The sequence below is a fragment of the Sceloporus occidentalis genome, unplaced genomic scaffold (genome assembly GCF_023333645.1).
Source record: "Sceloporus occidentalis isolate IW3139 unplaced genomic scaffold, rSceOcc1.0.p SCAF_2, whole genome shotgun sequence".
Taxonomy (NCBI): domain Eukaryota; kingdom Metazoa; phylum Chordata; class Lepidosauria; order Squamata; family Phrynosomatidae; genus Sceloporus; species Sceloporus occidentalis.
Genome location: NW_028316982.1, coordinates 45,136,908 through 45,149,789, shown reverse-complemented (window position 1 = coordinate 45,149,789; position 12,882 = coordinate 45,136,908). Strand labels below are relative to the sequence as shown.

At 39.9% G+C, this 12,882-nt stretch overlaps 1 protein-coding gene across 2 annotated transcripts; it reads right to left on the bottom strand.

Annotated features, from left to right (window-relative positions):
- Positions 1-4,029: 4,029 nt before the first annotated feature.
- Positions 4,030-10,641, bottom strand: LOC149318218 (uncharacterized). Of its 2 annotated transcripts, XM_089507752.1 has the most exons (4): positions 10,458-10,641; positions 9,255-9,421; positions 8,946-9,134; positions 4,030-4,641 (listed from the first exon to the last, which is right to left on the bottom strand). In XM_089507752.1, the coding sequence occupies exons 2-4, from the start codon at positions 9,319-9,321 to the stop codon at positions 4,145-4,147; spliced, it is 753 nt and encodes a 250-aa protein (XP_089363878.1). In that variant the 5' UTR covers positions 9,322-9,421; positions 10,458-10,641; the 3' UTR covers positions 4,030-4,144. The 2 variants fall into 2 exon arrangements, with proteins under 2 accessions (XP_089363878.1, XP_089363877.1); XM_089507751.1 differs by lacking the exon at positions 10,458-10,641 and having other exon boundaries at positions 9,255-9,977.
- Positions 10,642-12,882: the final 2,241 nt, after the last annotated feature.

The following is a 12,882-nucleotide window of genomic DNA, read 5'->3' as shown; positions in this document are numbered from 1 at the left end:
AATCTGGGTTAGTATAACAATTATATCTTTATCTTTAATTATGATATTGCTAGTATATAATGGCATTATACCAATACATGCAAGTATATTGTGAAATTGCAAAACTGTATGAATGGCTTAAAAGATGGCTGGAAAAATTATCCCAACCCAATAGGGACACAATCACAACTGACTTTTAGGCCCATTGCTACATCAACAACAACAACAACAGCAACAATGATAAAATACAGTAGACAACATAACACCAAAGACCATATGCATGAATTGTGGGAAGATGAATGAGTGCCTTCTTGGTGACTGGCTGGCACTAGATTCTGGAAGTTTTCTCCTAAGGGCTGGCAGTCAGTACAATGACATATTAAGTCAAGGGCTTCCATGAACACCATCAAACTTATATTTGCTTATATCGAGCTATGTGGCAATGTTGTTCAACAGTTCTTTTCTGTCAGTTCTATGGAGATTACAGACACAGATGTTCGTCAAATGACAGTCACAAATTCTTATAGAAAATGTCCACATGTCCCAAAAACAAAAAACAAAGCTGTTGCACAATAGTGTAACAACCATGGACTATAGTGGACTATAGTGTAAAGTCCTTTTTTTATTTTACAGGCATGTTACAAATATGCACAGTGAGGGCTGAGTGTCCAATTTACATGGCATGTACCGTATCAATGTCATGTTTTCAATATTGAATCATGGTTGCCAAAAAGCAAACCTATGTCTGGTTTTGATTAACAAGATTTGCCATTGTTTTCCTGTCAGGCTGAGATAATGGCACTTGCCCAAGGTCATCCATTGGTTGATTTAAATGTTGAAATATGACAAGTATTGCATAATGGCTAAATTCAAAGTTTTTATTTTAAATAACTGTCATGTTCGTCCTTGCAATTTAGACCTGCTTGAAGAGCATCAGCCATCCCCTGTACCATCATCCTTACCAGACCTGGAGAATGATAATGGTATGTATTTTTTTTCATGATATTCAAGATTTTTAATCAAAGATATAACATACATGTTGATGCATACATGCATATTATTAATAAAAGCTGAAATGACTGATTATAAATTATCATTCCTATTATGAACATACTGCTAAAAGGCCTGTATATTGTCTGATTGGGAAGCAAAACATAGCCTTCTTTTCCTTTTTTTTCCTTTCATTTTGAAGACATAATTATGACCTCATCTGATTGCATTGTTGCGCTTTGCCAAAGGTAGAGATGGTTCGCATGAACTAGAAATCAGAAACAATTTAACACAATCACTTTGTCAGATGGCCTGACACCCGACCTTTGCAGCCTTAGCAGCCAAATAACTTAAACATTGCTTATTGGAACTTCTCACCAAGGAAACATTGTGTATGTTCGATTCAAAACTTGCATGGTCAGTGAATAGGTAAACTTTTTTTCCTTGTGGCTTAATTGCTTTCCAATTTACATTGCCATGGAGATATGCAAGAATACAACTACCATTGTCAACTGCTTGCTGCCACAGATAGGGATACCTTAATGGGCCATTAATCAGTGGAAAGAAAACTAACTGAAATGTTTCTTTTGCTAACCTTCAGGTTTGACCCTTCATTAAATTGCTATGACTAGCTACACAACTCAACATTTCCTGGTGGTTTAAAATAAAAATTGTGATCTACTAGTACAGTTATGCCTGTAACATATCATGCTCTGTTGGTCTAAAATGATAATACCACCATACTTTTACTTAGTGATGTAATAAATAAAGTCTGCACAATAACATTTTGTGCTTCTTTTAGATTTGGATAGAAGAATTTCAGTCCTGGAAAACAGGATGGGTGTTCCTGGAGTGAGCCGTGAGTATCATTCGGCAATGATTATTATTGTAAGGTATTTAATGCCATCCACATTTAGTTAGCTATATATTTCATTATTCCTACAGAAATGTCAATGGAACAAAGAGTCCAGGTCTTGGAGCGGATGATGCAGGATATGGAAGATAAAATGGGGAAGATGCCAGCACCTGATTCTTGTAAGTTGTAGTTTTATGATCTGTACTTTTAAACATTAAAAGTGCGGTGACTTGTAGATTTTACATCTTGCTATGTGTTCTTCTGTTTGCAGTGCAAAAATTTATAGAAGAGATGGAGCAGATGAAGACCTGGTTTGCTGCTCACACTCTTGCCAATCTGGCAACTTAGTTTTTTTATATTTAAATCTGGTTTTTGGAAATGTTGCATTATATTAGATAGTACCTTGACGTTGGTTATGTTATAGTTTGACCAGTTTGATTGTTTGGTAGTTTTTTCTTAGCAAACTGTTCCCATCTCAGGATACCTCTGGTAACATACCCTGTACTAACATAACTTGTTTTTAGTTATGTTATAGTTTGCCTAGTTTGATTGTTTGGTAGATTTTTCTTAGCAAACTGTTCCCATCTCAGGATACCACAGGTAACATACCATGTATTAACATAACTTGTTTAAAGTTATGTTATAGTCACACCCGTTAGATTGTTTGGTGTTTTTTTTCTTAGCAAACTGTTCCCATCTCAGGATACCATTGGTAACATACCTTGCCTAGACTGCGAGGTTGGTGTACTTTTCCTGTACTTTGCACTGTATTATAGCACTTTGGGAGGCTCACTTAGAATGTGTGCAACCGTTATGGTTAGCTAATGCCTAGAAATGCACTGCTGCTTCAAGCAGTGTCCTTTTGGTAACTTTGCCTAAGCAAAGTGTGCCCATCTCAGGATACCATTGGTAACATACCTTGCCTAGACTGCGAGGTTGGTGTACTTTTCCTGTACTTTGCACTGTATTATAGCACTTTGGGAGGCTCACTTAGAATGTGTGCAACCGTTATGGTTAGCTAATGCCTAGAAATGCACTGCTGCTTCAAGCAGTGTCCTTTTGGTAACTTTGCCTAAGCAAAGTGTGCCCATCTCAGGATACCATTGGTAACATACCTTGCCTAGACTGCGAGGTTGGTGTACTTTTCCTGTACTTTGCAATGTATTATAGCACTTTGGGAGGCTCACTTAGAATGTGTGCAACCGTTATGGTTAGCTAATGCCTAGAAATGCACTGCTGCTTCAAGCAATGTCCTTTTGGTAACTTTGCCTAAGCAACGTGTGCCCATCTCAGGATACCATTGGTAACATACCTTGCCTAGACTGCGAGGTTGGTGTACTTTTCCTGTACTTTGCACTGTATTATAGCACTTTGGGAGGCTCACTTAGAATGTGTGCAACCGTTATGGTTAGCTAATGCCTAGAAATGCACTGCTGCTTCAAGCTAATGCCTAAAAAAGCAATGATGGTTCAAACACTGAGTTTATGTAATCTTTGTCTTTGAGAACTGTGCCCATCTCAGGATACCATAGGTAACAAACCTTGCCTATACTGCAAGGTTTGTGTACTTTCCCGGTACTATGCACTGTAGCATACCACTTTGGGAGGAGCACATTACCTTGAAATGCGTCAATCACTGTTCTTTTGGGAACTTTGTCTATTCAAGCACACTGTCCCCATCGTTGACCAATACAATGCAATGTTTATGTGGTAGAGCACAATGATTAGTGTTGATTGAATTCTGAATAATGTATTGTGTCAATGTAATTAAACTACAAGTTCCTTAGTATGCGTGTACTGGGAGAAAAGAAGTTACCAGGATATATTTTTGTCGTTTGTAAGCCTGATGGCATTGTACATTCTAAATAAAGACCTGTCATGTACAGCGCTGTGTAATTGTACTGTTCCTCATAATGTGGGATTGGTACTGATACTTATAACAATAGTAATAATACTAAAAAAATAAAATGTTGTTTACACAGATGTTGTTAGAATTGTTCCTGTTTCAATTAAGGTGTCATTTAATAACTTAGAGACTGTGTAAATTTAAAATCTTTTCTTACTTTTATTGCAATAAATGTTACAGAAGTACATGTTTAAAACTATAGCAAGAAAAAGGAAAAAAGATCTATTTCTACAGCTCATTTTTCATGAGTTCATCATTTGTGAATGCAAGAGAGGACAAACATTACTACTAAACAAAGACATTACATATGTCAGTTATATAAAGTTAATTGTGCTACTACCGCTAACTTCTAATACCCAAGCTTTGTAATTTTTTTTGAAAATGAGATTTAAATTCCAAAACATTTATAATAAATCATGGTGAAAAAGGAACCGGCTTCTTAATAACCCTTGGAGCCCGGAATTTTCGAGATATTTGCAAGTCATTGCTTGGACCGGGGTTGCTAGATTGCTCCTGTGAACACTGTGAAGAATCCACAGAATCCATTGGAGAAGGCGGTTTGTCTTTACTTGAACCACTATCCCCTCCCTTTTTCTTAACACGCCTAACAACCCTGACCGGCTTTGATTCTCTCCTTGCACAATCCTCTTTATAGGTATTGGTGAAATCCTTTAAAACACCAATTAGTTCCTTGAAATTGGACCTAGTTTCCTCCAGATATAGCTTTTTCCATTGCATTTCTTCCCTAAAATGCTCGTTACTGTTATTCAGCAGACTGTCCATATTTTTTCTGGATGATTCCATCATCTCACGGCCCAACAATTCATAATTCGATTTGTCGTGTTTCCTTTTAATAAGAGCAATCCTCTCAGCAGGGGTCAATGATGCTTTCTGCCGTGCAGAATAGGTTTCTGAAATTAAATTTAAACAAGAGTACTATAAATTTTAAAATTTTTAAAAATTTTTAAAAAAATTTTGGAAATTTTTAAAAAATTTGAAATTTTTAAAAAATTTTAAATTTTTTTTGAAATTTTTAAAAAAATTGAATTTTTTTTTAATTTCAAATTTTTTGAAACATTTTGCAAATAATAAGTACTTGTCATTAGTTCAAATTGTTTGCCTAGTGAAGTAATGTAACTCCATATGTATAATATATCTGAACCAGATATATTATAAAGTTTTCCATAAATTTTTTAACAATTTTAGCAATTCGAAATATGTAAAGAAAATTTAATTCCTTAACGAAATAATTAAATACCATTGAAAGATAATGAAATTTTGTAAAGAGTTATGTAATATTTAAAAAATTAATGTATAATCAAAAATTTTAGATTAAATGATATTAATGCAATTTATTTAAGTACAGGGGTAATGTTACCAAACTTGAATAATAGGTGGTTGAAAATCGAAATGTTATCCAGAGATCTGTAATATTTACAAAAATTTTTTTATGAAATTCAAAAAATCCCACATGTCACAGAGTGCACATGAGAACAAACTAAGAAAGAAAGCTTATACAAAAAAAGAAAGCTTCCCTTGCTTGCCTGGAGGGTGGATGGGCAAAGGGTCCTAGGCACACACCACAAGTGGAAGATTGATGAGGATTGCTTTCCCCCCCAGTACATAGGATAACATAGCCTTTTTGATCCCAGAGTGCACATGAGCTGGTGGGGGGATGGGCCTTGAGGTGGAGCTGTATTTTGCCTACTCTCTCTATTCCTCTCCCTTACCTGCCCCCCTCCACATGCAGGCTGCCCTCCTGAGATCAGAGGATGATGCAGGCCCATCCCTCCCCAAAAGGGACCATGCCCTGGTTCAGCCAGAGCTCACAGGGTATTTTGGGTTGGGTGTGGGGGATGGGCCTTGAGGTGGAGGCAATGCCTGTTGTTCAAGCTCCTTGCTCCTGCTTCCTCCTTCCTTTGGAGCGGACTCAGAGAGAGAGAGAGAGAGAGAGAGAGAGAGAGAAGGGGGAGGGGAGAGGGCTGTTCTCCCACCCAGAAACATGATTGCCCCTATTTCATTCACTTTGACAAAAAATGTCTCTGTCAGGGAGAGGAGGAGGAGGAGGAGGAAAAAGGATGGAAAAAGGAGGGTAGGGAGAACTAAAGGAAGGAATGAAGAGAAAAGAAAGAAATAAAGAAAGAAGGAAGGAAGGAAGGAAGGAAGGAAGGAAGGAAGGAAGGAAGGAAGGAAAAGGTAGGAAAGGGAGAAGGAAGGCTTTAAAAGGAAATATCAATGAAAAAGTGGCGACTTATAATTAAAAAAAAAACTAAAGGTTGAATCTCCCTTATCCAAAAGGCCGAGGACTAGATGTATGTTGGATTGTGGTATGTTAATATATATTTCTATATATATATGTAATGGCATCTATGGAAGCAACTTGAGTCAAAACATAAAACACATTCATGTTTCATAACCTAATCCTAAAGAAGCTCCATTGTTGCCCCCCTCTGAGCGTCTCAGACTACAAACAGTGTCTCTGAGCATGAACAGAGTGGCTGCCTTTACTTTAAATACATGATCCTATGTGATGAGAACAGCATGAGAGGAAGTACCCTGTTCACATCAGCACTAAAGAAATAATCCATTAACATGCTACTTTAACTGCCCTTGTCTCCATGAAGTGGATTGCTGGGATTTGGAGTTTTTTTGTGACAACAGCTGTTTAGAACTCTTTAGAACTCTTTAGAACTGTAATGGAAGTTAAAGGTGATTCAACCATAAATACTATACTGCCTTGGGTCATTTTCTGGAGGGCGGAAAGGTGGCACAGACATGTAATAAATCATGAAACGATGAGGAGATCAGGGAATAGTACAGCAGATACTTGTTGCTGGTACAGATGGATAAATGATAATAACAGTAATAATAATAATAATTGTAATAATAGTAGTACTCGAGGAAGCAGACTTAAGTATAGGAAAGGTCATGCTCCAATGTCTTTCTTTCAGTGCTGCAAGATCTCACCACTTATTAATGTTATTAATATTTATATTATTATTATTGGATGTAAATGCATCTGAGGAAACTGCTAGGAATCCCGACATCTAGGAAAACTCATGCTTCCAATTTGTTTCATTCAATTAGTTAGTCTCAACAAAGGGGCAACAACATCTCTCTACATGTTGCCTCTGCTGCTGTTGTTGTTGCTGCATGTAAATACATCTGAAGAGGTAGGCTGGCTTGAAACGCTAATGCCTTCCATTTCTTTCTTTCAGTGAGTCAAAAAGGTGCTGCAAGTTCTCTCTACATGTTGCTATTATTATTATTATTGCATCCAAATGCATCTGAGGAAGTAGATAGAAGTCTAGGTGTGCCTGTGGTTTTTTTCTCTCTCCCTCTTTAGCTGTATCTTGCCTACTCTCTCTATACCTCTCCCTTACCTGCCCCACGCCACATGCAGGCTGCCCTCCTGAGATCAGAGGATGAGGCTGGCCCATCCGCCCCCAAAAGGGACCATGCCCTGGTTGGGTGTGGGGGATGGGCCTTGAGGTGGAGGCAACGCCTGTTGTTAAAGCTCCTTGATCCTGCTTCCTCCTTCCATCTGATGGGAATCAGAGAGAGAGAGAGAGAGAGAGAGAGAGAGAGAGAGAGAGAGAGTCTACTTCCTCAAGTGCACTTGTGGCTTGCAAAAGAACAACCAGTGGCTTTTTGTATGGTCCACTTGGGAATGAAAGCCTGGACCCCAGTAACAATAATAATTGTAATAATAGTAGTACTTGAGGAAGTAAGTCTCAACAAAGGGGCAACAACATCTCTCTACATGTTGCCTCTGCTGCTGTTGTTATTGTTGCATGTAAATGCATCTGAAGAGGTAGGCTGGCTTGGAAAGCTAATGCCTTCCATAGATTTCTTTCACTGAGTCAAAAAGGTGCTGCAAGTTCTCTCTACATGTTGCTATTATTATTATTATTGCATCCAAATGCATCTGAGGAAGTAGATAGAAGTCTAGGTGTGCCTGTGGTTTTTTTCTCTCTCCCTCTTTAGCTGTATCTTGCCTACTCTCTCTATACCTCTCCCTTACCTGCCCCACGCCACATGCAGGCTGCCCTCCTGAGATCAGAGGATGAGGCTGGCCCATCCGCCCCCAAAAGGGACCATGCCCTGGTTGGGTGTGGGGGATGGGCCTTGAGGTGGAGGCAACGCCTGTTGTTAAAGCTCCTTGATCCTGCTTCCTCCTTCCATCTGATGGGAATCAGAGAGAGAGAGAGAGAGAGAGAGAGAGAGAGAGAGAGAGAGAGAGAGAGAGAGAGAGTCTACTTCCTCAAGTGCACTTGTGGCTTGCAAAAGAACAACCAGTGGCTTTTTGTATGGTCCACTTGGGAATGAAAGCCTGGACCCCAGTAACAATAATAATTGTAATAATAGTAGTACTTGAGGAAGTAAGTCTCAACAAAGGGGCAACAACATCTCTCTACATGTTGCCTCTGCTGCTGTTGTTATTGTTGCATGTAAATGCATCTGAAGAGGTAGGCTGGCTTGGAAAGCTAATGCCTTCCATAGATTTCTTTCACTGAGTCAAAAAGGTGCTGCAAGTTCTCTCTACATGTTGCTATTATTATTATTATTGCATCCAAATGCATCTGAGGAAGTAGATAGAAGTCTAGGTGTGCCTGTGGTTTTTTTCTCTCTCCCTCTTTAGCTGTATCTTGCCTACTCTCTCTATACCTCTCCCTTACCTGCCCCACGCCACATGCAGGCTGCCCTCCTGAGATCAGAGGATGAGGCTGGCCCATCCGCCCCCAAAAGGGACCATGCCCTGGTTGGGTGTGGGGGATGGGCCTTGAGGTGGAGGCAACGCCTGTTGTTAAAGCTCCTTGATCCTGCTTCCTCCTTCCATCTGATGGGAATCAGAGAGAGAGAGAGAGAGAGAGAGAGAGAGAGAGAGAGAGAGAGAGAGAGAGTCTACTTCCTCAAGTGCACTTGTGGCTTGCAAAAGAACAACCAGTGGCTTTTTGTATGGTCCACTTGGGAATGAAAGCCTGGACCCCAGTAACAATAATAATTGTAATAATAGTAGTACTTGAGGAAGTAAGTCTCAACAAAGGGGCAACAACATCTCTCTACATGTTGCCTCTGCTGCTGTTGTTATTGTTGCATGATGAGGCTGCCCCCCCCCCCCGAAAAGGAAACATGCCCTGGTTCAGCCAGACCTCACAGGGCATTTCCCAGAGTGCACATGAGAGGGGTTAGGAAACAGATGGTATGGACTAACCGCTCGGTTGAACAGGCTGAAGGTTTGGAAACTCAGTACCATCTTGCTCCCCATCCAAGGTAATGTGCTGTTCCATGACAGACTCCCCAGTTTGACCAACATCTTCTTCCTCAGACCCAATTTGAGTCATGTCTTCGTCTTCTTCCTGTACTGAAGTCAAGTTTAAAACAAAGTGTTCTTGAACCGCTTCTGCGGGATGAAAGGGAAGGGAAAAATATAAAGTAAGGAAAATGTTAAGGTGTTGAACATGTAATGATAAAGCGAAAAACAAAAAGTACAGCACAACATAGGTTGTTGCAATAATATTACCATGAGTGAATAGATCCTCAGAAGAAGCATTAGGTGTTGAGCTAAGAACGCGCGTGTCAGGCGGCATCTCCGGAGTGTCGGTCTGTTTCTCAAACCTTAGAGCATTTCCGCCCGCCGCTCTTTTTGCCTCAATGCTCGCGTCTCCAGCAAAGACGTCCTGGAGTTCACTGAAAAATGGAAAATCAATAGCTCCCATTCCACTCGTCTTGGACAACTGCACAGCTTTCTTATAACCGCGTTTCAGTGCCTTAGCCTTCGTCCTACACTCTCCCGCGGAACGATTAAATCCATGTTTACGTAGTTGAGACGCAATTTTGTCATACACACAGATGTTCCTGTGGTTTTTGCTGAGTTGCATTTGTACTGTCTCTTCTCCCCAAATAGCAATCAAACACCTAGTCTCATCTGGTTTCCAGCTTGCGCCCCTACCACCTATTTTGGTGCTGTCTTCCATAGCTAAATTTATTTTTTGGAAACCAAAAAAAAAAAAAAAGGACCAAGAGCCAGAGCAAGCACTAGTAGTCTTCACCTCAAAGGTGGCTTCAAAAATGGCGCTCTAGATGTAAGAGGAAATGGGGGAGGGTCCAGGGCAGCAAAGGTGCTACATTCTCACCTTTGAAGCAGTGCTGTACTGTGTCGCCATGGCAACAACAAGTACCCCTTTTCAGGCATTTGTTATGCCAGGCAGGCATGGACCAAGGATGATGAAAACAGATACCCATCCCCCGCTTTCCACATCGAATTTGCTGTGTAGCTCTCCCTAACGGCTAGCTTGGAAATAACAGCTAAAGCATCCCCCCCCCCTCAAACGTCTCCTATTGAATAGAACTGGAAAAGTGAAGCGGAGAAAGTCATTACTTTAAAACCAGTACCAAAATTAAGAAAAGCATATTCTTTCAAGGAAGCATAGCATTGTTTAATAAAGACATAACTCAGCACAAGATATATAAGCAAACAAGCGCAACAGGCGCTTAAATTACAAGGGGAGCCAGGCGCTTAAATTACAAGGGGAGCCAGGCGCTTAAATTACAAGGGGAGCCAGGCGCTTAAATTACAAGGGGAGCCAGGCGCTTAAATTACAAGCGCTAAAATCACGGAAGCGACAGGCGCTTAAAAAACAGGGGAACCAGGCGCTTGAACGAATCAGGGATTGAGCGCCTTCGGCAGAAAATAAAAAATAAAAAATTAATAAAATGTCCTTACCTTTTTTGCAACGCTGTAGCAGAGAAGGGACAAAAGATGGCGGAGGTATCGACGGAACGGGACAGAAAGGGCAACTCCCCCAAGGACAGCCCCCATCGCAGTCAGCTCCTCCCATCCTTCTAGCCCGATTGAAACGATATCGTTCCCATCTAAATAATCCGGTTCCTAAAGCGAATCAAGGGAAAAACACTAGGTAGGACCCTAGTGTTTTTTTAACACGCGTTAAATGAGGAAAACGCGGATTTGAATTTTAACCCGCTTCTGGATTCGATTTCTAGTGGGAACGATTCCGGGTTGGTCTAGAACTGTTCTAGATTTAAACCGAATCCTAATGGGCACGCTGCCTATTGAAATCGATTCAGAACGCGGTGTATCCCCTAGTGGGAACAAGCTCACTGTCTGAAGGGATGTAGAGAGGTTGATGTGTCACAATCAGGTGATGTCAGATTGCTCTTTACAAACTTGCTGTAGAACCAGATGGGTACATTTCATTTGGGTCTAGGCCAGAAAATAAGCAATGATTCAATACAATAACCCTATTGAGACATTCAGTAAGGGGTTTAAAAAGCATGTAAAGAGAGGAACATGCTAGCATCATCCCCTCCATCATTCACTTTGATTGTGTGGGGAAAGTTCTGAAGATGGGAGCCTTTTCTATGTGTACAAGATCTCCATATGAGTTGTAGTTGTCATTGCTGAGTGACCAAGTCATTTCTGACTAATGGTGACCCTAAGGTGAACCTATCACCAGGTTTTTTTGACAATATTTTTTTCAGAGGCAATTTGCCTTGTCTTCTCTGAGGCTGAAAGAGTGTGACTTGGCAAAGGTCACCCAGTGGATTTCAGTGGATGAGTGCGGGTTCGAACCCTGGTCTCCAGAGTCATCGTTGAGGAATGTGTAACTAGGACAACTATAACACTTAGAGGTTTCAAAAATAGTTAATGGATAATTAATTATTTGAGTGGAATAACTATGAAATTGCAGTGAAAACACACCTCTGTACTTCATTATTTGTATTGTTATTGTTACTCTGTTTTTTTATATTTCTCTTCGCTTTTTCTTTTTAAGCTAAATAGCTGGTATAAAATACTAGCCTATATTTGTATTTGCTTAGGTCATTTCAGCAAAGCAGCAAAATAAAATGTAGACTTTTTGAAAGGCTTGGTAATTAGCAGATTCCTTTGTACCAAATGTGCAACCAAAGCTGCATCTGCACTGCAGAAATAATGCAATTTAATACTACTTTAACTGTCATGGCTCAGTGCTACAGAATCCTAGGATTTGTAGTTTGTTGTGCCACTAGAGCTCTCTGTCAGAGAAGGCTAAACATCTCATAAAAATACAAATCCAAGAATTCTATAGCATTGAGCCATGGCAGTTAAAGTGGTGTCAAACGGCATTATTTTGGCAGTGAAGCTACAGAATCTGTAGCTGTTTCTTGTTTAGCAACTGCTACTTGCAAAGTGAGTCATTTCTTATTTTTTCCAACTGGTCTCTCATGTTTCTGAGAGGAACACTAGATGGTGCTTTAAGCCATACTTTCCTTTTTAAAAAAGAAAAATATATGCTGCTTTCCAGGCAGAACTTCTTCAGAAGTTCATAGAGAGAACTGCAAAATAAAAATTAACTTGTGGGCCAAACACAGTCTGCTTTTGTGTGAATGCAAAATGTGTGTCTGTCCACGGGGGGGGGGGGGGGGGGGATTCTTGTGAACTACAGCCTGACTTTGAACCATATGAACCACGAACTGAAGTTATTAACTATGTTTCAAGGATCAGAATTAATTGTGTAGCTGAAAAATAAAAACATAATAAAATAAAGAATATAGGTAGATGTGCCTCCTTTACATGACATTCACAAAGGTTAATTAATAAGTAGTGAAGAATTTGTATTTTCCTATCAGAAGTGCATGTTTAAGATTGTTGTGCAAATTTCATACTTTGAAATTCTTTATATTTAAAATTAAATGGGATGCAGCACCAGTCATACCAACCATGAATTAGATGCACAATTTGATTAAAAACACAGCAGTCATATGCTCTGTTTTACAGAAGATAGAATTTCACTGAAGGCATAGTGATTTAAGAGATATTCAGCTGAAGAAGATGTACTTCCAATGAATAAAGTCCCTGTGTCAGGTTCTAAAATTGTCTTTCTCTGCTATAGGATTTTAGGATTGAATGTCTAAATCCAGTATTCCTCCAAATTGCAGAAAAAGCAAAGGCTGATGTGTTGGCCAGTGAGAGAACAGTGCTTTCTTCAGTTTGGGCTTTTGATTTGGCTTTATGGAGGGAGGGAAAGAGTGGGAATCCTATCTTTTCCTTTTCTGATGTGATCTTCATTTTTGGTACCCACTGAATGTTTAACAGTCATCCCTCACGACCAAGAGTGTGCAGAGGATGGTTTGTTGAAGACAGGAAGAGA

Excerpts from the sequence above, each read along its gene's own strand:
- LOC149318218 (XM_089507751.1), bottom strand. The coding sequence starts at position 9,708 with ATGGAAGACAGCACCAAAATAGGTGGTAGGGGCGCAAGCTGGAAACCA. Across the intron at positions 9,135-9,254 it reads TGAGGATCTATTCACTCATG|AAGCGGTTCAAGAACACTTT; the intron begins GTAATATTATTG and ends TTCATCCCGCAG. Across the intron at positions 4,642-8,945 it reads TCAGCCTGTTCAACCGAGCG|AAACCTATTCTGCACGGCAG; the intron begins GTTAGTCCATAC and ends ATTTAATTTCAG.